Below are 26,679 nucleotides of genomic sequence, written 5' to 3'. Positions count from 1 at the left end.
AAAACATAATCCACTGCTCCAGATTGAGATACCCAAGGGTGAAGTAGTTGTTATGAGCTTCACGTTACTGTGACATGCTGCTTACACACTAATGCATCAGTAATATTATAATGTAACACCACTTTTACTTTATTAAAATTAAGGAATGCAGGAATTTTAATTGTAATGGACCTTTTCTTTTTTTACATTGACATATTGCTACTTTATCATCATTATTATTATTATTATTGTTATTGAACATTTGTAGTAAAGGATGTTCCTTCTGTAAAAATACACAGCAAAATTGTAGACCACCTTGATGACGGCGAGGAGAAATAAATCTAATAAAAATAATAATACTAATGAATTAACAAAATAAAATAGACGGGGGGGGGGGGTATAATTGTAAGGGCAAGTTGTTAATTAAAGCACCGAAGATTCAGAATTTAACAAAATGGAGCAAAAACCACTTATCCTTGGTGAAATCTGTATTTCTTCTACCACTGGGTATCATTTATGTGTTTCTAAATGGCGCACTAGTTTGTCCCTGTAAGCTCGCCGTACTTTCACATGACTTCCACTACGTGTGACTGACCCGCATTCCTCAATTGGCAGTAGGTCTGTCAAACTGACACACTTTGGTGCCGAATAGCACACAAACAGTGGATGAAAACATTATCCATCGCTGCCGTGTGTGTGACGTGTAATGGATGTTTTTGTTAATGTGTCAAACAGCTGATGGTCTGCGGCGCGTGAGAAGATCTGTAAGCTCTCAGTCGGAGTCGCAGCTGCAAACTTCACTTCTACTTTTCTCTTGACGGAGCGCATCTTCAGCCTGTCGGGTAGGAAACACATGGATACAAGATAACTGATGACTGAGGGACATTTAGCTCTGTCTGGGCTTCGTGTCGGTGATGGCTGAGCTCATATCGCCAGACTCGAGAAGGTAAGATCAGCTGAGACTCAGTCCTGATACAGAAACACGACATAATCTGCAGGACAGACTGGTTCACACTCACCTCTGCTCACTGCTGTCTGTAGCTGCTCATATCAAACCACTGCTCTGATCTTTTTATATGCATTCTCTATCCAATCATCCAGCCCCTAAAATGAAATGATGCTGATCATTAAACCAAACGGTACAGTTTTTGCATGACACCTTACAGACTATCTACAGTAAATGGGTTGCCATTCATTTCATACGCTGTCTTCAGAGTCCAGTGTGGCAGCAGATTTTTGTGTTACACCTTAAACATCAAATGTGCTGGTTGAGCATTAAAACATCTACTGTAATACATGTTTTGCATTTTGCTTTTCTTGTAAAGCATGGACTAAAACAACAGCCAGTGTCCAGGCAAACCAGACACGCTGCTCTGAGGCTGAAACTGTGTTTGCCTTTTAGCCATTAAATAAAGAATTCAGACATTTCTTTGTGAATCTCTTGCAGGTGTAATTATTTCTTTCTCTACGATGGATCCAAGGTGAAAGGAGAAGGTGACCCAACAAGAGAGGGAATCTGCTACTTCTACCCTGAAGAGGTTTGACTTTCATAAAATGTTGCAAAAAGTTGCAAAAAGTTGTACTATATGGAGTCATAAGAGTGCCTTAAAAATAAAAATAAAATCTATAAAAGAAAAAGTAAATAAACTTGGAGAAATAAAGAGGGATAAATAAGTAAATAAAAAATATGGAAATATAAAGAGAAATAAAAGAATAAATCGTATTGAACAGGCAAAAGCATTAGGGGAAAGAATAGGGAAGAAAACAAAGGGATGCAAATACACAGATTAAATTATATAAAAGTAAATGATAATATACAGGGAAAAAGTTATGTATTTATTTTAGGAGTTTATATTAAAAAATATAAATACATGTATAGAGAAAAAAATAAACAAATAAATAAATTTATTTATACTTCTACTTGTATCTCTTTATATTTACACTTTTTTTATTATTCATTCTTTTATTTATTTCTCTATTTTTCCACTTTATTTATTTAATCCTCTTCATATTTCCACATTTATTTTCTGACTCATTGTGGATGAGAGTATGTTCAGTGTGACAGTGATCACCCAGTGCATGTTTGTGTGTCTATATTGCCACGCAAACTTCTTAGTTCTGTAACATCAGAGCTGATTACTGCATGTTTTTTTAATCTCAGACTCCTCTAGATAAGCAGGAGCTGCTCTGTGGTCAGCTCGCAGGCGCTGGCCGCTGTGTCTCTGAACTTTCCTCCTCTCCTGTGCGCATACTGAGGCTGCGCCGCACCAAGTTTGCAATCCGCATGAAAGATGACTTCTTTTGGGTGAGTGAGAGCACAGGTGGTCCAGCTGCAACGTCTCAAATTGTTTATGACTCATTTCATTCTTTATTTTTTCCTGTTTGATAGTTATTTTGGGGACATCTTTCTGTTTTTTCTCCAGGCTCTGGGCTGCTCAGTGGAAGTGCCCACCGTCAGTGTCTGTGAGCTCCTGGATCAGCTGATAGACCTGTTTTGTTTCTACAATGGCTCCGTCCGACAGAGCTACCAGGTGCAGTCTGACGCTGTATACATTTATACTGTGGTGTTGGATTTAGGGGGATGTATTGCCAGAAATGGAATGTATGTTTTGTTTAGTCAATAATCAGTAACGCATTGTGCTTTTATTACCTCAGAATGAGGTACAAAGGGACCAGGTCCTCATTTACGGAGATCGCTATGTTGCACCACCTTGTCTCTACATTTGCCCAGAACAGACAAAGCAAGCAGACAGTCGCCTTAGATAAGGCCATTTATGTTTTCACATCAACCACTGTAGTTAGAAGCCCCTCTGAGACAAGAGCGTATGAAAAACACTGATTTCTTATTGTGAAACATGTGTTTACCGGTTAAAATCACCTGGTCTGTTTGTTTTGGAGAGGAAGAGACCTTGGCTGATAATTCGGCTCCCGATTAAAACCTCATGAACACCAAAGTAATTTTACCTCTGAGAAGTTTCACCTGGTTGCAACCTGCAGTCCTCACTGCTAGACTCCACTAAATCCCTTTAAATCTTACACACTGCTCCTTTAAGTAACAGAGATGATGATTTATTTTTAAAAATTGCATCTGCATCAAGACCAACATAATAGAGTAATTTACAAAAGAGTAAAAGTCACACACAGTTGCATATTATAATTTGATCTGTGTATTGCACTGTAGCTCAAAAGCCAAGAAGCTCTGGCTGCACGATGGGCGCAGTACCTCTCACACCTGCGATCAGGATCCTCAGAGCTTCATCACATCTTCAGCTGCCTGAGGACCATTGACCCGACTAATGTACGTACAAAATGTTGACACAGATCTGCATTTAACCTGCAGTGGCTTTTTCTAATAGGGCTGCTGCACATAGATGTTCTCAGACAGGATATGACTATGTCACAATGTGCTGTGGTATTGTGTAACTGCTCAGTGTGTCTTGGCAAATACTCAGAGGCATATTTCTGCATATTCATTGCGCCTAGAGAATAAATGTAGAAGTGAACAAGCTGCCAACTAAATGCCATCAAATCTTGGATATTTCTGGCTTATTAGCTGCTTGAAAGGTTCAAGTAAAATGCACAAAATGTGTCTTTCAAAGCAGGTTTAGTCACATCCCATCCTTGGTACAATTTTCTTGATTTTGCCAAATGAGATATGCCAGATCCGTCACATTAAACAACAGATGACCATGCATTCTGTAACATTATATCCCAGCATTTGAACTGATAAATGTTACAGTTGAACTGATGAATGTTATAATTTGTATTTTTATCACCTTTTTACATCACCTTCTTTTACAAGAACTGAAAGGTAGCAATTTAAATTCTTGTCCTCAGGTTGACCCACTTCTCCTGCTCAAAGCTGCCCTCATTCTTCAGGCCTGTCAGCGCTGCCCTCTAGTGTTAGCAGGCTGTATCCTGTTCAGAGGAAGGTGAGCTGACATTTGGACTGAATCCACCTGACATTGCTGTGGGATAGTTTCTGTAAATAACAGGTTTTGAAATCTGCCTTTTCTCCGCAGAGTTGTGAGCACACAGATGTCTCCAGAGCTCACAATGAAGGTGATGGTTCATGAGAGTGAAACATACACCAAGGTAGGACCAAATGCCGTCCTAAAGCTTTTCTCACCAAGGGGGCTCCCAACAACTGTTCATAAAGCACTTGAAAGTGTTTACTTATAATTAGTCCAATTTTTTATGCACTCACTTTAATTGACCTGTATAGGGGAATGGAATAATAAAACTTATTTTGCTGAGAACTAGCAAAGAACCCTTTAAAAGGCCACATAGAGACATTGAAACCCAATTTGGTAACCAGTAATTTGGACTACAAGTGTTTCCCCTTACATTTTAACAAAGACATAATATAGGAGTAGATTTACATTTAACTAGCTGCCAGTTAGCTTAGATACTGAAAACAGCTGGCCCACCAGCCCCACTAAAGCACATTAATTGACATGTTATGTATATCTTGTTTGTATAATCTGTAAACCAGAGATACTCACTTTATCGCCAGTGGGCCAGATAGGGTGTCGAGTGGCCCACCGACAATTTTCACAATTAACAATAAAAATAAATGGATTCACACTAGAATTTAAAAAAAAAAAAAATGTACATTGAATGTAATATTATGTACCAGAGTGCATTAAAAAAAGCATCAAAATAGACCTTGTTTTCCAGACCCCCCCAACAGAGGTTCAGGCTAATTTTTGAATAATTTATATATTAAAAATTAAGGTTTGTTTTTGTCTGGCCCCTTGCCTCCTATCATTGTGCAAAAGTGGCCTGAGGCAAATCAAGTTGTGTATCACTGCTGTTCAAAAATCAAAGTGTAAAAACAAAGTTGCCATTTTATTGTGGTCATGTGCCAGACTGTTTCTTTAGAGTTGATGCTAGGTGGATTTTGTACCCAGGTACAGAGCCAGGCCAGCTGTTTCCCCTTGTTTCCAAGGCTATTAAATATAAAGCTAAGACAAAGAGTCATATTGCATCATATCATTGGGGTACGACCAGAGATGGGGACTTGAGTCATTGTGACTTGGACTCGAGTCGACTTGAGTCGCTGTTTTGATGACTTGTGACTTGACTTAACAAAAAATAAAAGACTTGAGACTTGACTTGGACTTGGAAGTTAAAGACTCGGGACTTGACTTGACTTGAGACACGATGACTTGAATGACTTGAGTGTTATTCACATCATATTTTCAGTTTGAATATAAACTAGAACTTGTTTTTTAATTTATTTGCTAACATTAACCACAGAAAACGTGAGCGAACATTCCGACCGGTTCATCACAAGACCGGCTGTACATTTTATGTACGAGCAACACAGGGTTAAATGAGCTAAATGGGTGATTTTGGCCGCTGCCTTGGTCAGTGTGTGTGTGTGCGCGTGGGGGTCATCTCTGCAAAGTAAACATTGCAGTGATGAAGTCACCTAAAATTTGGTTAAAACTGAGTAACCCAAGTAACTTAGGTTGTAAAGTTGAGTGAATACTGTTTGAGAAGGACTAAATGAAGTAATGGTTTTAAAATCGAGTAATTATTACATGCTAAAACACTAGTAAACAAACTAGATATTGCTTAAAAACAGATCATGACATAAATATGGGTTTAAAACTTAGCAAAGTAAGTAAACATAATTTAAAATGGAATAAATATGTTAATATATTAAATATATATAAAATATATATTATAAATATATATATAATATATATATATATATAAAAATATGTTATGTAAACAGTACATGAAATAGATAAGATTTTAAAATGAAGTAACTTTTAGTTAAAAACAGCATATGAAGTTGATTTGGGTTAACAGCTGAGTTAATGAGATGTATATATAGCTAAGATCAGATTCTACAGGTAAAATTACAATAATAAGGTGGCTTGACTTGGACTTGACTTGACCTATTACAGGACTTGACTTGACTTGACATAACCTGTGACTTGACTTGACTTGCCCGAGAAAAAATGACTTGGGACTTACTTGAGACTTGAAGGTTAAGACTTGAGACTTACTTGAGACTTGCACATGTGTGACTTGGTCCCATCTCTGGGTATGACGCACACTCATTTAAGTCTTGTATGCGCTTACCCAAACAGTAAATGGTAAATGGACTTGCACTTGTATAGCATCTTTCTAGTCTTCCAGCTACTCAAAGCACTCTTTATGCTACGAATCGCTACTCGGTTTTTACACAATTTGGGGTTCAATATCTTGCCCAAGGATACTTTTACATGCAGACTGAAGGAGCCGGGGATTTTCCAATTAGTGGATGACCTGCTCTACCTCTTGAGCCACAGCCACCCAGCAGACTCAAAAGCTGGCACACTATCATATACTGCATTTTACATAACTGTGAATTTGGAGGTCAGTGCTCAGAATGACATCACACCTGAGTTGACCGTGTTCCAGTACAACAAGTCCAAAAGCCAAGCTGTTGTTAGCATTGCCAGTTCTAGCCAGGTTAGCCATTCTTAGCAATACCAGTTTCTAACAACTCATTATGTTGTATTTTGTGCATAGAAACACCATAGCAACATGTCCACAGATAGGAGTACAGGACTGTGTGTATGACTGATTTAATGAGACACAAATAAAACAGAGGTGCTAATAAACTGCATATTACAACAGCTTTACTGCTGTTTATGTGCGAAGCAGCCATCTTGGATTGTGAGGTTTGGGTTTTTGAGGTTCCTCTAACTTTCTGAGCTGGAAATCCGACTTCAGGCGGCGTTCTAGATGAAATTTCTGTCTGCTGTAACCCTCCAACATCACAGCTCCAGTTACACTGCACATGTGACATACCCCTTAGCTTCTATGGGGTCAAAGACTGTGTCCCAGCCTTCATTTAATAGCCTTGGCTTTATCCAGTCTTTATATTAGGCTAAGATGGTTAGGCTAAGCTGGTTTCAGCTCCACATTTATTGTGTGAGACTTTGTGTTTACCAAAATGTTGAACTATTATATGTATTATATATTCCTTTAACAGAAAAAGTCTAAAGCTAGTCTTTCAATTTTGATTCAGACCCAGAGACCAAATGGACCAAATACCTTCAGCTCATTTGGCGATGCTGTCAGCTCCACCACTGTGTTCCTGACCCTGTCTGAACTCCAGTACCTGCAATCGGCCCCTGTGGACAAAGATTTTAGGTAGTGTCTTCCTTCACTGCAACAGAACACGTATATAACTTACACAGGCTCTTTAAAACAAGATGTTTGTGTAACATTTCTGACTCAAACTGTTTTCCGCCCTCCAGTTCCCGGTCTTCTTCTCTCAAAGACACCCCCCCAAGGAAGACCCGCCTGTCAAGAACACTATCAGACACTCCCTCCACTGAGTCAGAGCCGTCCTATCTAGGTTCCTCCCTGTCTCCCCAGAAGGTGTCCTTCAGCCCCCGCTTATTAGAAAGCTCTGTGTTCAGCCCAGATCCATCGCAGAGCACCAGCAGTCCGCTCAGCCCCTCACAGGAGTCACTTGAGCCTCCTTTCTCAAATGGAAAACACTCCCCTGAAGCTGAGGAGGAGGCGCTGGAGGAGTCACATTATCACAGTTTTCACAGCAACAAAGGTGGAGGCAGTGATGTACATAACAAGGAAGACAGCTCAGTGTTTGGAGGAAACTCCCCTCTGAACGGAGGTGGAGGCGGAGGAGATGGAGACACAGCTTGTGGGACAGTGTTTGACTTCAGAGGGGCTGGGTCTGGGGAAGTGGCCCCACATGACGATAAGTATTTGGGAGAGTCCAGCATAGGTGGTTGTGGGAGAGATCAAGGCCAAAAGGCTGTGACGCAAGATCCTCCCGCTTGCTTTAGTGCTTTGGACATCCCAGAGGAATGCCCTCTGATTCCCATGACGCTGTACCTGCACCGGGTAAAAGGCTTGGTGCTGGCTCTGCTGGTGGAGCCACACTTCTTGAGTGACTCGGCGTCCATGGAAGAAGTGGTGAGAAACAATGGGAACCCAGCTAATAAGTGGGGGGTCCTCTCATTTTTGTCACATTATGATACTGAAAGTTTGGCTTCTGCAATTGCTAACATATGGCTCTTCCTTTTATGGTTTGTGTCTAGTACCACAGCAGCCTGGCGTCACTCAATGGATTGGAGGCCCATTTGAGGACCATCTCTCCAGGGGCCCCGGGCGCTCCAGGACCCTACATCTTTGCCCATTTTGACTGCATTCAGAGCACACTGACAAGTATGGCTCCCATAACACTGACCTATCTCCACTCTGCATTCACTCTTTGACTCTCTTTGCGTTTATCTTACTTGCTTTGCATCTTATTTGCTTTTCTGATATCTCTGATAATTCTGTGTTTTCCAGTTTCCCAGCTTTGCTCTAGAGTGAGTATCTTCTGCCTCACTATTTCTACCTGGGAACTGGGGAGGGTGGGGGTTTGGTAGTTTGTATTTGTCTTTGCATGAGCTAACAGCTAATTAGTAAGATCGTGATTGTCAGCATTCCTTTGTGCAGCAGGCACGCATGTCCAGCGTCATGTGCCACTGTGGTACTGAGCCTCTCCTGATTGTGTGTCTCTGCAGCCAACTTGTCTGGTCAACCAGGGGGAGCCCCGGAGCGGCCTTTTGTGAGAGCCACATCACTTCTTCACTCGCATTTCTGTAACACTGAAACTCTGCAGGAGGCTATTATCAGGTCAGTACTGCAGTCACGTGATGATGATGGTGGTTTGGGGGGGTTTCTGGTGCCTTTCATGGCTCCTTGAGTAGAAGTCGGGGGTTGGGGTTGGATCTGTCAGTTCATCCTGTCTGTCACCACATCCCATCTAAATGTTCTTCCACTACTTGTGCAGATCACACTCCCAACAGCTCACATTTGCTGGGAAACAAAGCTCTGTTGCTATATGTCTTCCTAATGTCACTTTGCTCTTTTGTGTTGCATGTCATCGTCCTACATGCTTGAAATGTAAATGTGACATTTTCACCGCAGGAGTGCTGGAGCTGCTGTGTATGGAACCCGCAGCGTGGCCCAGGAAACTTACTACCAGCAGCACGGGGGATCGCTGAGGAACTCTGGAATCCCTAACCACCAGGACAGTGCTTTCTCACTGCCCAGCAAGGCCCGACACAGACTACTGAAACACGGGGTTAACCTGCTCTGAACGTGAAGGTGGCTTTGTCTTAAGATATGAAGAGCTGCACTGTGAGTGACCTAAAAACAAACAGAGAACATTTGAGAATGTGAAAGCTTTCTGCTGTGATTTACTCATTCCCACAGCAGATAGTGACGTTAGCATGTGAAACCTTATGGTACTCATATTAATGGCAGAACTTTAACTTTGTCTCATTTTTATGGATGGCAGAGATGGTGGCTGGTAAGGTTTTGTAATGTACGTTTTGTTTACACTGAGGTTTTAGTCATAGTTTAATCATTTTCCATGCCTTTTAGGTACTATTTGTCCACATTTTATTTCTGTTATGCTTAAACACATCACCTTTTATATCTTGTGGCACAACTTTGCTCCTGTCAACACGCTGCACTCATTTTGCAACCTTTTCTTTTACATATATTTTCCATTCAGTCATGTCCCCAGTGCAGCGAAAGTAATGATTCCTCTTACTTGTATTTATTCATATAATTTAGACTAAAGCGAGATTTAATCTTTGTACCATAACTTCATGCACTTGTACAGAATCATGCTTTCCTTTGCTGCACACACTGCAAAACAGTATTGGTGTATTAAACACATTTATAAAATAATCTAAAATACTGTTTATAAAATTGTATATTTATTTCAAATCAGCTGTTTAGTAGCATTAAATGTGTTATTTAACTATTTGGCTGTTAGATCAGGTTTTTTAGAAAGCGTCATTTGTTTAAAAAGTCTGTATTGTAAGCACGCTGGGAAGAGACACACTGTGGTATACTGTGGTGCATCATTAGTGGAAATTAAATGAATACATGATCCTCTCAGTGTTGAGTCTTGTGAGCTACTTTTGTGAACGCTTGTTTAAAACCACAGGGGCTACACTGCCTTATTAGGGCCATCAGCAGCCTGCATGTGACCCTGCAATCTGCCCCCATTGTTTTCCACCTCAGGCTTAACGCCTCGTTTCGAAATGGTTACAAGTGGCCCGCAGAAGGACGTGCGCAAAGCTATGTGGAGGGCCAAACACATGCTCGTAAAATGTTATTATTCACCTTCTGTCCGAATGTTTCTGCGCGGTGTGTGTTGTAAATAAGATGGTTCTTGATGTCCCAGATATGGAGTCATTAGAGTCATTAGCTAAGTAGATGAATTTGAATGGTTGGGGTCGGCGCTCTTCGGGGCGCCTCATTATGCAAGCGCATTGAAAGGAAGCAGTGGGGGGGCAAATTGATGGTTGAGGGCTCCAACAAAAAGAGGGGCAGGGTCTGTGAGGAGGGTCAGGATTCAAATTCTAAGTGGTAAGATGTCCCTATTGTCAGCGGGGTATATAGGAGACAGAGAGAGAGTTGGCACAACAGAGACGCTGCTCGTTATCCATCAGTGAAGATCCTGAAGTTGGAAATATCACCATGGCCTCCTCGCACTGCATTTGGATTGCTTTATTTCTTCTGTCGGCATTGACAAGTCACATCAGAGTATTTGGTCGTGCAGTAGACACGTTGGGATTTCTGTCAAAGTCGGTGGAGACTGCACATGTATCCTCCGGATCCACTTTACGCACGGACGCTTTGAGGCGATGGAGGCGCGGGATTACGGAGACGCACCGGGAGCGGTGCGCGGTGCTGGCGGTCCCTTGGCTGGAAAACGCACGACAAGCTCCTGAGGATCATGCAACGCTGTTGCAGCTCCGTGTTCGGCCTTTTTCCCTGGGGGCCTCACAGGGCCTGGTATTCCCAGGGAAATATCTTTTCAGCTTTGTCCGCCGGGTTTACCACTGCTGTCAAGACGGACTAAACTGCAGGAGCGTAAAGGGAATTCAAGGTCGCCTGAGAGGAGGTAAGACAAAGTAGTCTCAGCTGAAACATATACTGTGTAATTAAGTTTCTTCCTCCTACGCTACAACTGAATTTTGTTGGATGTGTTGCGCTGGTCATGATGATTTACAAGGAGGGGCCCCTGATGGGCTCCAGAGCTCAGAAAAAGTGAAGATCCAGTTTATTTTACCTGTGATTTAATTCTGCTAAATGTAACTCACTGCCACATATACATGTAGTTATTGTAACCACAGAAGCTGGTGTCTTCACAACTGGACTTGAGGCCTGTAGACCACAATCCAGAGAGGGTTGAAAGGGCAAACCTCCAAACTTTGGAGAACAGTCTTCAAAAAGTCATCCTTTTAACTTACATTTAGTCTGTCATGTACGCTCATTAAGTTTCAAGATATCTACAGCAAGATGTGTGGAATACAAATTGTAATAGAGAAAAAGAGAAGCTTTGCTCATTGAAAGTACATTTAGAATCAAATTGACTTAAATTCTCTTTAGCCCATTCAGTTAACATGCACATTATTTCACAGTAAAATATGCAGCCATATGCAAACATATATATTTGGTGCTAATAGAGTGACACAGTGCAGGAATGTCATAAGCCATAGAACTAAAAGCTGATGTGCTTGAAAAGCACTTTGGAGAACGTTAATGGTCTGATTAATGCAGCTGTATAGAGGACGGTGTTATCTGCATACAAATGAGTCTTAGCTGGCTTAATGTTCCCTCCAAGAGGTGTTGAGATACCCTGCTGACAGATTAACAAGGTATTAGGAGTGAAAACATGACCTCTGTGCTGGAGATCCTACTCTGATCCCTGGAGTTTATCAAACCAGAGTGTGACGGGTGTGTATGTGCTGCTCTGTGACAGGAAAAGCTCAGTCTTATAACTGCACTGTGATGACAGACTCCTGACTGCCTCTTCTTCTCCACAGGCACGGATGTGGAGTTTCTCCTCACCAGAGAGATTTTATCGTTGACGATCGTAAGAGCCGAGCTTCACCTCCAACTCTCAAACCCACAACATCTGGATATCCATCCTGTGCTTCTATATATGGCAAAGCGAGACCATCCTACAAGGTAAAAAAACTTGATAGGATCTTTTAATGATTTCCTGTTTTACAGAAAGTCCTCATTTCAACCTGAGAGCCTCCAAAAACAAAAGAATTAACTGGTGGCCTGGTTGTAACCCTGTCGTCTCTTGCCTCCTTTAGGTACAGTTTGTGGTCACGGGGCAACACAGTGGAGCTGAGAGTGGATCTGCTGTTCCTTTTCCAGAGTCTGCAGGAGGTGGCAGTTGGTGCTGGAGGGGGTCCCAGCTTGGTGAACATGCGGCGGGTGGTGTCTTCTTCCAGGGGGTACCCACCAGGGGAAAAGCCTGCTTCTGGGGCCCTACAGGACGCTAATGGTGATGTGTGGGGGGATGGGGCTGCCAGCACACTGACTGCTCAGGAGCTGGGCCTGGTCCTGGGCTGCAGTCAGGCTGGATCAGCGGTGTCCTGTGGAACTGGTGGCGTGCACCTCTTACACACACCTTTCATGGCTGTGTACTACAGGTGAAGGCAAACTGAGACTGGACTGCTCTGCATGGACACATCTCACCTGTCTAATCTTTTCTAGCTCAAAAGACACACAACCTCAAAGCTTACACGGAAATGATGCACTTCAATGTCAAATCTATTAATTTATATTTTTTGTAAAATATATATATGTATGTAAAGAGTGAATATGATATACTGTGACTTTATGGAGTCATTCTTTGGTTATTAAAGCTTGATCTAACAGTGGCTCGTGACATCAAGTGTGTGGCCGTTTCTGTTGGTGGACTTTGTTCAGCTGTGTTCCTCTTTTGGATATTCTGTCTCGACACCTTTCAGATATGCAGTTCTATTTTAAGAGGTTTTCACAGTTGGTGGTAAAAGGTGGAAGAAACAACACCTGGACAAACAAAGGGCCTGTACATGTGCTGTGACCCTGCTCAACTTAACTGTGATTACTAGAGTTTTGTGGTATTTCAGCATTCGTGTACTTCCAAGATGCTTCACACTTCAGATGCTGTATATTCACAGGCACAGCACTTGTTACAAGACAACTCAAAGTCAACACAAGATACTGTTAAAGGTACAGCTCGACCTGAAATCAAAAATACATGTTTTTGATGTTACCTGTGGTGCTATTCCTCAGTCTAGATTGTTTTGGTGTGAGTTGCCGAGTGTATCGGCTGTGAAGATGTCTGCCCTCATTTGAATATACTGGAACTAGATGGCACTGGGCTTGTGTGCTCTGATGAAAAGTGGTGGGTGTAGTTCAGTAGGGAGAAAATAGTTCCTACATGAAACTGCTCACAAGGTCCGTGGATTATCTTGCGTAACTAGGTCAAAATTTCTGGTAAGAGACATCTCTGTTGAGTTTTTAAGCCTCCATACTTCTGAGGTATTACGTTTATATTTTTCTGTACGTACAAAAGTCTGTCCATGAGTCCCATTCTCATGAACGCGACATCTCAAGCACACCTTAAGGGCACTTGGACTCAACAATGAACTGATTTTGGTGGTCAGAGGTCTCTGTGACCTCACAAATCATGCCTTTTAGCCATAACTCAAGAACTCACATGCTAATTGCGCCAAAAGTTTAAACAAATGTCCAATAGGATAAAATGATGAAATTTTATATCCAAATGATCAAAGGACAACTTCACTTTATCATCATAATGTCCTGCAAAAACACTTCTGGCCATTATTCAACACCAACTCAGAAACAGAAGGGGAGACATTTGGTCAGATACTGAAGTGGTGACACTAATTTCGAGTGTCCAACTTCAAACTCTGCTGATTGTTTAGATCTTCTGGGTTTCCAGGATGAAGATATGTGAAAAGCATTTATATTTTAGAATATGTTGCTCCTTTGCAGCAACATTTAAAGTGCCCTCACTCCATTATATTTGAAAGAAGACTGATATCGTCAGTGCTCTGCAACTCACACCAAAACAATCTAGACTGATAGATAGCACTACAGGTAAAAATGTGTGTTTTGGATTTGGGTTGAACTGTCCCTTTAAAGACCAAGTTACTGCCATAACACCTCAACTGGGCAACTGCGGGGTGTCAGGAGTGGAAAAACAGCAGCACCACATTCTGATAAAATAGCACATTTATTAAAAAGAGACAGCATTTATCAGCATTTCCCATTTTGCAGATATATGCCACATCAGTCAGAACAGGCGTCTCCAATACATTTCTCAGTCCACCTGCTGCTGCCTACAACCCCCCAGAGGAGCATTCCTTAATCCAACACATGTATAATTTTACAGTAGGACTCATATTTAAGCTCACACTCGCTGTCTCGCACACTCACACCGTGTGATCGGTGGCTGTAAGACCTCATTTGCGTGTGTATGGTCTGCTGCCAGGACGATGGACACATTAGCAGATGTTTTGCTGTTCAAATTTGTCTCAGTTTAAATTCATCTCACATGTTCAGTTGCTTTGAAAATGAGAAGAAAAACAAAGGAGGAGTAGCAACAAGATGAAAAATGGTCATCTCAATCAAATTTACATTAATTACAGAGCAATTTAAGACTCTTCTAGCAGGAAGATTTCAAGGATATTTGGTGTCATGGCAGGGGATTAATTAGTGGTGACAACAAATCTGATGACAAGACATGACATGTTTTCCTCCCCTGGTTTATTCACTGCTTTACCAGGCGAGGGGGGAAAAAAGGATGAAAGAAATCAAGAACCTTTAGCTTCACGTTAGGACTGTGTTTAAAAATTTGGATGGAATGGCAGCAATTCTTTGGTTCCCATGTGAAAAAAAAGAGAGCAGATCTTCATTCCACTCTTATTCATTCAACTGTGAGATGTACTTACTGTACAGGCCAGAAAAAAGGCTGGTGAGGAGCTAAATAGGTTGAATCAAGTGCTGGACATATACATTTCACACACTTCTCTTGCTATCCTTCCCGTTTGTTTTTGACTGGCTTTGCTCCTAGAAAAGCTGAGGTTAACGAAAAACTCAAGATGTATCAATTCTCCTGACTGATGTTTTTTATTCCTAACAAGAGCTGCTTGTATGGAATGAAAATCTAGCCCTGAAAAGTGTGTAAAACAGAAAAGAAAAAAAGAAGAGGAGGCTAATTTGATGTAAGCCAACAAAAGAGCAACCTCAAGGTGAGTGATGATAAAGCACAATGTATTCAATAATTCAAGGCAACAAAGACAAACACACAAAAAAATGACATGAATTTAAAATACATGAGGCAGTGCAAAATGTCACACCAATAAAATATCACGTTTTAAAAACTCAAAACAAAAACAGATCCTGAGGAAAAAAATTCAAACATACAAATCCAAGCGTATTATAAAATATCTCCAGATCAGCCCCACTCTGATTTAAATTATATAGAATAGAATGGAAGATCCCACATTTTCAGACATAATCTCATTTATTTGTCTTTCTGACAGTCAGTTCATCTGGCTGCCCATTAAATTTTTTTTTTATAGCTCTGTACCAACAACCGTTCATCTCCAGAAGAAAGGCCACAAAGTCTTCCTCACAAGAAAATCAACAACCCCTAACACCTCAGCTACAACACAAAAGTGATGAGAACAAAACGGCTGTCACACGATAAAAAGTGTGATTTTGTACCTTATATACACACGCAACTGTGTAGACTTGAAGAGAACAGAACACGGTGACTTTGGTGCTGAATTAAATGAAATTTTTGCATCTTTTCAGAGGAAAAAAAAGGTGCTTGTATGTCTTAAATATGAGTCGAGTTTACAACTTGAAAAACAAAAGAAAGAAAGACAACAAAATCCCCAAAACCGTCAACAACTGACTGAATATTTTCTGGCACAAACTTCCTGCTCACCATCAATCAAAATGGGAGGGAGAATCAAGGAGTGAGGAAGCATCCACAACACCTGAATTATTAACCGTTTTTCAAGTACTGCATATGGCAACAGCAATACTGGCAGGGAGGGGGGTGTTGGGGGACATTTAAGACGCATTAGTGAAACAGGCAAAGTTACAAAATTGTCCTTGGAGTAGAGCTAAGCACTTAAGGGAGGTAACTAGATACATAAATAGGAGGGTTCACAACGCAACTCCACTAAAAATGAAGAACAAAGCTGCTTTTCAGACCGCATGGAAAGCAAAAAGGGATAACATTGTCCAAAAGCTGAGACTAAAACACAGTCGATGTGGACTCTGATAACGTGGCCATGTAGGAAAAAAGGCTCAAAGATAAAGTAAGATAGATAAAGACTTATCCCCAGTCTGCTCAATCAATACAAGGACTAGAAAAAGTAGCTTAATTGCACTGATAGTTCACACTGAATTAACAAAATGGTACAGTCCATGTCAAAACGGTTTAAGACAACAGATTTGAAAAGGCCAAGTGAAGAATGTGGCAATAACCGTTGATTTGTAGCGTCAAGTAAACATTTCATATTTTACTCACACTGATGTTGTGCTTTCTTGTCTCTGACTGTAGATGGATGAACTCTGGGGATGTCTGAAACAGGTGCATTGACTGGCACAGATTCTCACTACGTATTATTTTAACATTGAGCAGCAGCCTGTTCTCTCAGTTTCTAATAACATGGAGAACTGACGTTCATGGCCCATCAGAGTCAACACAGCATTCTGTTTTAAACACAAATTCATGACAAAATCAAAACTAAACAAAAAACAGTTACAATCGTCCTCCCAGCTAGCTCCTGATGTAAGAAGTGGCAAACACTCAATTATTCTAAATCAACTCTATTTTGATTAATGATGGGAAGTTATGGAAGCAAGGCAGAGACAGAAGTTCTTGAATACTTAATATTGAAGATTAAACACCACTTTATTCATAGCAGATCTTAGCAATATTTTAAATCCATGTATCTGAATTTATTTGCTCTGAATTAACATCTTTAAAAACAAAATGTGAAATTTCTTGATTTGCAACTCAAAAGCTGAATTTGATTTTTTTTTCCAGTGTTCACAAATTCAGATCCAGAAATTCAAGTTTCAGAATTTCTTGAAAAAGATTCAGGTTCATTTGGTGAAACTGAGATCTAAAAGTTCAAGCTGAAAAATTTCCAATGGAAAAATGTGTCAAATTCAATCTGTTGAATCCATTTTCAGGTATTTGAAACTCTTTGACTTGAACTTGCTATTACAAAAAATAAGGTCAAACAATTTTAAATTTTGAAAAGAAAAAAAAGTAACTTGAATTTTTCAAAAAGCTATTTGAAATTTTTTGACTGTTTTTAAAAAAAAAAAAAAAAAAAAAAAAAATCAGAATTTGACCAAATTAATTTGACTGAATTTTCTATTTGAAATTTCATTCAGAAATAAATTCAGATATGTGGTTTTCAAAGTAAAACATTTAAATTCTATGAATTCAGTGGTGTTTAAATCTTAATGCTAACTATTCAGTGCTGTTAGAATTCAAATGACTGCATCTCTCATTAGCTCCCATAGGTACTGTATGTCCAAATATACCCAATTCCAACCACATGCCACAGAGGCCGGCTGTGTTTTGCAAGCTTTTTGTTTAAACAAAACAGGCCACCAAGTTTTCCTTCTCTAACTAAATGGAAAAAAGACATTCTTTGGTGAAACAAAAAGGCAGACATGCAATGAATGAATAGAAAAGGCAAAAGATCACAGAAAATACAGTGATGTAAAAGATCCTTACTCACTTGAACTTAAGCATTTCACAGCATAAACTTTGACTCTCACTAAATGAAACTGTGGTGTCTCTCACTGAAAGAGACCGTTCTACATCCTCACTTTGTAATCTTTGAATTTTAGAATGGATCCATCCTTGAAAAAAAAAAAAGAAAAAAAAAAAAGAAATCCCCAAAAAGGACTTTGTGATCACTGCTGAGGACACGTTTAATGGCCATGAATCAGTACTCGGTGGAACAATGCCAAATAAGTCTATCATGCTTCACCACACATCACCAAGACCTGTGAAAACCAACCTATACTGATGTAAAGGCAAGTTGACTCAGACAGAAGACAGCAAATAATCCCACCAGCTTCAGAGCTGGTTGAACACCAATTACTTTCCTTTGTCAACAACTTAGAGTAGATGATGGCACGTCAAAAGAAGGACTAACTAGATCTGAGTGGGAAGACACAAAAATGTGACGAGTTGAAAAAAATAGGAGCCTCTCAAATGGCAACTGTATTTCCACTAACATATTCTATTAAACCAATTTCTACGCAGCACCATTTCCAATTTGAAGGTCTAACCAGATGCTAAGCAGGAGTGTTAAACAGAGTGTGCTTCCTTGCTACACCCAGTACAAAATGATGCTTTTAGTTTATAAAACGGGCACGGACCAATCACTCCTGAGCATCCCTTAGCTGCTGAAATGTGGTTTCAAACCGTGAAGACTGGCATCTGAAAATCCTGCACAGTCTCTGAGTGGAAATGACTAACATTGTTCAAAAGGGTCAGCAGAGGTGGATGCGAAACACATTCACAAAGAAGCGCACAGCATACACTTCCTACATCTCCTTTTCTTTCCTCAGCGGTAGAAATGGACAGCAGCTTTTGCATCATTGCGAAGTGGCTTTCCGAAAAGTTATTGTCTCTTTTTTGTCCTCCGTCGTCAAGATTTTCAAGCTCTCTCCTGTGTGTATGCCTTTACCTGTGCTGCTGTTGTCATCTTAACCCCCCCCCAACCCCCCCAACCCCACCCACCTTCTCCCTCTTCATAGTCTCACGTCCGCCTTGTCTGTTTGACGTCCCCTCAACCGCTAGTTGCAGCTCACAGCCGACAGAGGCAGAACAGTGTGGGGATGAACACCCCGAATGCCACGAGGATGGGAAACATTAGGCTGCTGTTGTCGGCTGCATACGGGTTTGGTGTTCGGGGGCCTGACTGGACCCTGTTCTTGGAACCTGCTGGAACCTTTTTCTTCCCACCTTCCTCGCCTCCTTCACTATCCTCTTCTTCTTCCTCCTCTTCCTCAGGCTTCTCCAAGCCGGGGTGAGGCTGAAGTTTTGGAACATCTGTGTCGTAAAAAAAGCACAAGTGAAGATTGGCAAAGTTAGTCCAAATGGCATGTAAAGAAATTGGTGCTCAAATGGATGTGTCGGAGCACTTGATTATAACACTGCTACAACTACAGACCTACTCACACAAGATTAGTATAACCTGGCAATCTCTGGCAATTTGTGGTAATTGCAGAGGTTGATCTAAATTCCAATGCGACGCTGCCATGTCTGTAATTTGTCATGTACAAATTCTACCACAGATTACCTACCATATTTCACCAAAAACAGAGATTATGTGATAATATTAGTCCCATGCAAATCCACATCTCAGTGATTTGGGGTCGTATCTATTTTTTATTTGCTCTGCGCCTCTTTCCTGCCTCTTTTCAGGTCAAGGACTATGGAAGCTGCGTTGGCAATTACAAATGACACTTTTGACAGCATGCTGGGTGCAGGATGCTCATCTCACTACACAGCATGGAGACGTTTGCAGAAAGAGCAAGCTTAAATCCTTTAGAAGAGTGAAATCTTGCAAGATGATGATGGATGTAGTGTGACAACGTGTGGCAGAATCAGTTCTGTTTATTCAACCCACATTTAAAGGAACTCGAATTAGAGCCTTGCAGTTGTATTACTCCACAAATCTGTGAAGTTGTGGTTATAATTTGCACCCATGTCTGTGAAAACATGGATGCTTCACACACATCTTTCCCCTGACAGTACAGAAGATTTATACAATCAGCACACTTTCAAGGTGGGCACCCAAGATGAGTGTCACCAATTCATTATCTGACCAAATGTCTCCCCTGAGTTATGATGTTGGATAATGGCCAGAAAACTGTTATTGCAGAACATTATGATGTCACAGTGAAGTTGACCTTTAACCTCTTGGATATAAAATGACATTATGACATCATTTTATTTGACATTTGTATGAATTTTTGCCATAATGAGAGTATGAATTCTTGAGTTATGGCCAAAAACATGTTTTGCAAGGTCACAGTGACCTTGACCTTTGACCTCCGACCGACAAATTCTAAACAGTTCATTGTTGAGTCCCAGGGGACGTTTGCGTCAAATTTGAAGGAATTCCCTCATGGTGTTCTTTTGATATCACGTTCATGAGAATGAAAGGGACGCAAGGTCACGCTGACCTTGACCTTCAACCACCACATTCTAATCAGTTCATCGTTGAGTCCAAGTTGACGGTTGTGCCAAATTTGAAGAAATTCCCTCAAGGTGTTCTTAAGATATAGCATTCATGAGAATGCTACAGACGAGGTGTCAGAGCCCTCGACCTTTCACCTTTGACTACCAAATCATCCAATCAGTTCATCCTTGACTCAAAGTGGATGTTTGTGCCAAATTTGGAAAAAATTCACTCCAGGCGTTCTTGAGATATCGCGTTTACAAGAATGAAATTGAGATCACAGTGCCCTTGACCTTTGACTACAAAAATCTAATCAGTTCATCATGAAGTCCACGTGGACATTTGTGAAGAAATTCCCTCAAGGCATTCTTGGGATGCTATGTACACGTAAATACAGACGGACAACTGGAAAACAAAATGCCTTTGGCCACGGCTATCACCGACGCTGCGGTTTAGTAAGGTCAACACTGTACATCACTGTTAGTAGTGCTGTGTAGTGTTTCTGTGATGTGTAGAGCAGAGTTACAAATGACTGTATGCATTATATCTGGCAAATAATGTCAGCAAATTTAAGTAAAACAGACTTTGTTTACCCTCTCTGAATGCACCACGTGAAACACAGATATACTGTCTTTTTTGCAAAATGCTCAAGGGTATGCTTGCTGTCTCAGGGCTCACCTTCTAATGTTCCCTTCATTACATAGAGAGCGCAGACCTTGGGGTTGTCATAATAACCCTGAAACAGAGAGAGACAAATGTAAGCAAAATAAAAGTAATTTAATAGCATACAGGAGTGATGAATACAATCTTTAAAAATTCTTTCTTCTTTTGTTTAGTCTTCTAAATTTATCCCACTGTAAAGACACAATCAACATTTGGTGCAGGTGGATTTCTGCTGAAAAAGTGGACAGTGAGTGCACAACAGAAGCACCTGTGCTAGAGAAACTTTGTCATTTCAGTGTCTGAATAGTTTTAACGTTTGCAGAAAGAGCAGACAGTGTGTCCCAGATGTATCTTTTTAAAGAGAGAAAATGCAGAGCGATCCAGTGATCTGCAAAAAAATGAAAAGATGAATGAGGTCACTGCAGGAAAACTTTTTTTGAAGTATGCCACCCCACAAATTTAGCCTACAGCCAGATGTTCTTCAAACCCATTGGCAAAATCTTTTATTCGTCAGAACTCAGAGCTGAGAGGGAATACTAATCATATAGACATATTATTATTATGGCCTGCAGCAAGTTCCCAAACTTAGAAACAGAATCAAAGGTTATCTCTCTGACTGTGATGTCTTTCTGTATTGGAAGCGCTGTAGTGGTGCAAATATGGGCTGAGTAAACAAGTATGTGTCAAATAAACATTGAGAAGATAACTGAATTTTGTGATTGGAAAGTCATTCTGTGAGAATGACTACACTAAGTTAAGTGTAGGTTTCATTTGAAGTGGGAGGTCTGGGGGTCCTCAACCAGGAAATCTTGTATATAAATATAAAAACATAATGGAATATAATCCAGTAAGACTCTCAGTCATTCTGTATTGCTTTCAAATATTTATTCACCCGTAGATCAACTTTGCTCATTTTGTGTTATCTCTGCTCAGTCAACACTCACCAGAGTGATGGGAGCAAAATCGTCCTTTCAAAAAGTGCTGGGGGACATGTCCCCAGCATCCAGTGTAAATGACACCTCTGTTAAAATGCCTCTCCTCACTGCACTCTGACTGTATTGCCAGTCAATGAAAAGTCATGTCAATAGTAACAGAAGGTACAGTATCACATTGTGCTGTATTGACTGCAAGGAGGACAAAAAGGGAAAGGTAACGCACATCAGGTTTGCCACAATCTCTTAACAAAGTAGAGCGTTGATGTTTGACAATGTGAACCAAATTACCAGCACCATTACTGCTGCAGGCCCATCACAGGAGAAACTAGATGTATCACCAGAGAGTAAAATGTGACAAGGAAAAGAGTGACAGAATGACTAACCTCATTACAAAGATAGCAACAGATAAGAGGCTGTTTTTATTTGTTGAGGCTGATGGGTTCATGGCCTTCACAGCTTATTTAGAGCCAGGCAACAGACTCCAAGACCATCCAACCTAAACAGCAGATTTTTGGGATATTGTAATGTCCTTTCCTAAATCCCAGCAAATGGCTATCATGTCAACGTGAAACAGAAAAAAGGCAAGCGACCACTAACCTGAGAAAGGGGCAAATAGCGGAAAATATGAAACTGCACTCACAGACAGTAGTTGTCTGGTGAGGACATGAGAGCAAAGTTAATTGCTGCAGCAAATGACGAGTAAACAAATACGATAAAGCACAACCAAATGTGAGACTGTTGTCAGTCATTTGCATGGCCCACACACACTCCAACTGGCTGGCTCCAATTTCAGACATGGAGTTCATTATGCAAATGTGCAGCTGATTTTACATGTCGGTCTTGTGGTTGAATAAGAATCACTTTTCTGTGCAAGCTCTGATGGTGATTTCCCACATGGCTCACCTCTGAAATGAATGCCATCTTAATTAAAGGAACAGTTCAACATATTGGGGAATACTCCTGTTGGTAAGTAATTAATGTCACTGTGTGTCACTTGTTCAACGTGCAAACACCAAAGTGGAAAACTGACAAGCTTATTTTTTTACACTTGGGTTTTTATAGATTAAACAAACAAGATATGATGTGTTAATTTGTGTGTTGTCAGATTAACTGCAAGGCAGGTTTTGTGATCTTAGCACAGAGCCCATTTAACTATTCCCATTTCCACTCTTTATGCTAGGCTAAGCTAACCAGATGCTGGGGGTGATTTCATATTTAAGAAACATCTAACTTTAAGCATGAAAGAAAATAATCCTACTGCCCAAAATGTCCACCTATGGCTTTAAATCTTGTCATATATTTTTTTATCATGTTACAAAAGAAGCTGTTTTAATGACTACACTACCCTTTGTTAAGTCATTTCAACAGTAGAATTACGCATGTAGCCGTCATTCTTCCAACCTCTGTCCATCGCACATAGCTACCCAATGCCATCTTAAAATAATAAAACACTATTTCATAAACTGAAACGTGACTGTTATTATATGACATAATATGGATTGCAATTAAAGTTCAGTTCTATCCTTCAATTGAAAAAAAGACAAAAAAATAAATGAACACCCATAAAATTAAAAATGCCTTATATGTCACATCAAATTTATATGACTTCACTGCTTTTTGAAGTACTGTGTATCTTTAATTGCTACCTCACTGTGTAGTAAAAGACTGACATAACCAGACAAGCAACTAATTAAGTGATCACATATCAATGCCCTGTAATTGATATTGAGGTAGTATCCGCATTCAAATCATTTGCTCCTGTTCCACCTCACCAACCTATTTAAACTGGATCAACGGATCACAAAGGAAGTTGTCAAAATGCCATTTATAAGTGTAATAATGAAAAGAGCAAACTGGCACTCCCTTTTGACAGACAATGGAATCGAGACATTTCTCTGCCAATCCAAATAAAAAGGACTCACCTTTACAAACTCCACAGTGAGCTTGCCGTTGAAAGTGGACACCTCTCCTTGCACACTCAGCTTGCCACGTCTAATAGAGAAGGGCACTATCTCATCGTGAGCGGTGCTGTGACCCACTCGCTCAAAGATATCCAGGTCCTTCACCACCGTATGGCCGTTTAGACGGACATCAAACACCTGGAGAAAAGTATTCCCAAATCACTAATGATTAACAGCTAACACACACACACACACACACACACACACACACACACAGAGCCCAACATTCATAGTGCCATTAATAGAGAAATTAAGTGAAATGACATGTCCTTTATACCGCATGTGAACTGGAGAAAGGAAAGTACATTGGCACATGGAAAGTTTTTTGAGGACACATTTTCAAAACGTGCAGATTTCTCAAATATACTGTACACACTACACTACATTATCTCTGATTCATTGATTGCCGTACCTTTTGCTGTGACTGGGCGAAGTAAACTTCTGCATACTTCATAACAAGTATATAGTCTCCTTCCTCACGAATGGGGATATCATATCCAAAAGTGTCCTCATTGTAACGCTCTGTCTGATACAGAATCTGGTCCTCTGGACTGGAGCGCAGTATTGGCAGACGCACCCCATAATCAGATGCTACAAAAAAGGAGAATAGCACCAGGTTCAGTGTGCACTTTGCTCACAAGAGCACATTAATAGCTGCATTACTGGAAAACCGATCATGTTTTAAGTCAAGCAAAGCACCATGCTGCGCAAGCCCTGACCTTTTCCTGCACTCAATGAAATACAGTGGCCTTCTGTCTCAAATGGCAAGTTACCACACTGTGTTCATTCCAACTTGTAATTACAGTAGCATTGCCTCATAACGGGGGCCAAGAATGACTCTCCACAGTCAATTCGATCATATCATCACCTGCTTCCTCTCCATGCTGAGAGGGGCGGAGCTGTAGTCCTCAGTGCTGACTCCTCATTAGTTTGTGGTTACTTGCGGAAGACAGCTCATGCAGAGGTCTATGCTAGACATTTCCCTTACTCTGAGGAACAGATTTCACCCTCACAATGTCATTCTCAGCAACACCTCACAGGTGAAGTGCAGCAACACACGCAGACTCATGTAAGCAGATAACTGCTGTTAATATCGACTCACCTTTGCCAAGTTTCCCTTCCAATGGGTCCTTTTTGAAGTGTATCCCGTGCACGTCCACATGCGATTCACCCCCGGCATTTACAGCCCAGATAACCCGTTCCGCTAAGCTGAGGCCCCCGCCGTCCGCCCAACACTGCTCTGCCAGAAGCGACAGCACCGCTGCAACCAGCCCGGCGATGAGCTGCGCCGTGACCCGCTGCATTGCCACACACAGCCCGGTCCTACACACACAGACAGACACACACAGGCAGACAGACAGACAGGGTCGGTATCTGCTCGCTTGAAGCACACTTTCAGTTGCTGTACGGAAGTAACCCTTCCACATATAACACTAACCACATAAGGTTAGCTAGCGCAAGGAGCTAACCAGCTTGTCTTGATGACATGCAACATGATATCTGAGTTAGCCAGCATGCTAACGTTAACAGTACCAAATACCGGTGTCGTAGCATTAGCACAAGATCAAACAGAGACCCATTAAACAACAATAAAATTATAAACAAGTATCCTAGCTTTAAGTTAACAAAGCCGCGATACACTACCTCAGTATTAATCAAACAAACCAGGAAGATAACGAGAAATTAGCAGCGAGTAACGTTGGTCGGTTAGGCTAGCTAACGTTAGCTAACCTACCTGTCTAACCAGAAATACTAGGTCTATGAGAACCCGGCTAATGCAAATGTCTCTTACCTTCCCCTTCCACAAATGTCTTGAACTTGTCTTTTGCCAATGTGTAAGATTATCTCTGCTAATACGGTGTCACCAGGTGCATACACAGTGTAGGATAACTTTACGGTGGGCAGATATTCTCAGTTGCTGATGGCATCAGCCTGCTTCACTGACTTTCATTCAATGTGTGCATCCAAACTAACATTTGCTCTGCTAGCTACAGCGGCTGCTGCCAGTTTGCAGGAGGCGGGGCAGCGCTTCCACCTAACCTTAGATTTCCCATGACTTATGAATGACGGATACTCTGTCGAATCACATCCTCCTGTTCAGATTTCCTCAACCAGTGAACACCATTTCACATCACAGCCCAATCACATCCCACTTTGTTGTAACGATGTACAAATGACGGCTGTGAATGCATTCATCAAGAATATCATAGGTCATAACTCTTGAGGGGTGTAAAAGTGTGTGCCCATATTGTAACCGTGATTGACAGAAGACTGAAGCCGTGTCTTTTTCCACGTCAAGGGGGATTTTGTGAATTTCAAGCCCTGAGTTTTTCCTCTCAGGCTGCATTCTCAATTTGTGCACACACCCCCTACTAAGACGTTAATAATCTATAACCAGGAAGTTTACCATTTACACTGTGGGTCTAGTTCAATTATACATTAAAGGAAGTGCATACAGGGCTTAATCCAGGACGAGAAACTCACTCAACTGAAATGAAACCATCAATGTGCTACAAAGAGGAGCGTTTTACTATGTTACAGTACTGTTCCTGCACTTCCACTATATTATACTATTGTAACAAAGTGATTTCTTTTGCACACGTTAATCATCAATCACTCCAAACCCACAAGATGGTATAACCAGAGTCCAGTTACCAGCTCTACCCACACTGTCAGCCAAAGGTAAAATATCTTCAGTATTATATTTCCAACACTTTTATTTGAGGGACTGACCGTAGATATGTTTTTAAATATAGAAATATTACACGTGTTCTTTAAGAAATCTTCACGCCCCCCTCCTTCCGGTATGGTATGGTCCGAGTCTTGTCCAATCATAAGAGCCCAACGCAGCGCGCACACGGAGCGCTCTACAGTTGACCAGAAAGGAATGAATGAAGATAGGCCTAGTTGCTATAGCAACAGCAATACCTCTATGGATGACAGGTGTTTCATGAAGGGTTTTTTTTTTTTAACCCAACACCGCGTTGGTAAACATACTATGAGACGCCATCTATCCTTAAAAGGAAGCACACAGCCCTGATTAGTTAA

At 40.9% G+C, this 26,679-nt stretch overlaps 3 protein-coding genes across 4 annotated transcripts; 2 read left to right on the top strand and 1 right to left on the bottom strand.

Moving 5' to 3' along the window:
- Positions 1-509: 509 nt before the first annotated feature.
- Positions 510-9,915, top strand: hps4 (HPS4 biogenesis of lysosomal organelles complex 3 subunit 2). 2 transcript variants are annotated; one of them, XM_033618764.2, is made up of 13 exons: positions 510-597; positions 715-925; positions 1,427-1,517; positions 2,141-2,284; positions 2,403-2,510; positions 3,161-3,277; positions 3,817-3,911; positions 4,002-4,074; positions 7,013-7,137; positions 7,245-7,929; positions 8,055-8,181; positions 8,526-8,637; positions 8,932-9,915. In XM_033618764.2, exons 2-13 carry the CDS (start codon positions 894-896, stop codon positions 9,101-9,103), a joined length of 1,881 nt encoding a protein of 626 aa, XP_033474655.2. In that variant the 5' UTR covers positions 510-597; positions 715-893; the 3' UTR covers positions 9,104-9,915. The 2 variants fall into 2 exon arrangements, 1 of the variants encoding a protein (XP_033474655.2); XR_004501295.2 differs by adding an exon at positions 8,308-8,327 and having other exon boundaries at positions 552-925.
- Positions 9,916-10,045: 130 nt separating this feature from the next.
- LOC117253058 (uncharacterized) lies at positions 10,046-12,694 on the top strand. The gene is made up of 3 exons (XM_033620394.2): positions 10,046-10,927; positions 11,853-11,997; positions 12,132-12,694. Exons 1-3 carry the CDS (start codon positions 10,501-10,503, stop codon positions 12,475-12,477), a joined length of 918 nt encoding a protein of 305 aa, XP_033476285.1. The 5' UTR covers positions 10,046-10,500; the 3' UTR covers positions 12,478-12,694.
- Positions 12,695-14,049: 1,355 nt separating this feature from the next.
- mlec (malectin) lies at positions 14,050-25,653 on the bottom strand. Its single transcript, XM_033620174.2, has 6 exons — positions 25,424-25,653; positions 24,734-24,954; positions 24,044-24,222; positions 23,593-23,769; positions 20,751-20,808; positions 14,050-18,937 (listed from the first exon to the last, which is right to left on the bottom strand). Exons 2-6 carry the CDS (start codon positions 24,933-24,935, stop codon positions 18,693-18,695), a joined length of 861 nt encoding a protein of 286 aa, XP_033476065.1. The 5' UTR covers positions 24,936-24,954; positions 25,424-25,653; the 3' UTR covers positions 14,050-18,692.
- Between the last annotated feature and the right edge of the window lie 1,026 nt (positions 25,654-26,679).

The sequence above is a fragment of the Epinephelus lanceolatus genome, chromosome 9 (genome assembly GCF_041903045.1).
Source record: "Epinephelus lanceolatus isolate andai-2023 chromosome 9, ASM4190304v1, whole genome shotgun sequence".
NCBI classification, from domain to species: domain Eukaryota; kingdom Metazoa; phylum Chordata; class Actinopteri; order Perciformes; family Serranidae; genus Epinephelus; species Epinephelus lanceolatus.
This window is presented reverse-complemented; position numbering and strand designations above follow the sequence as displayed.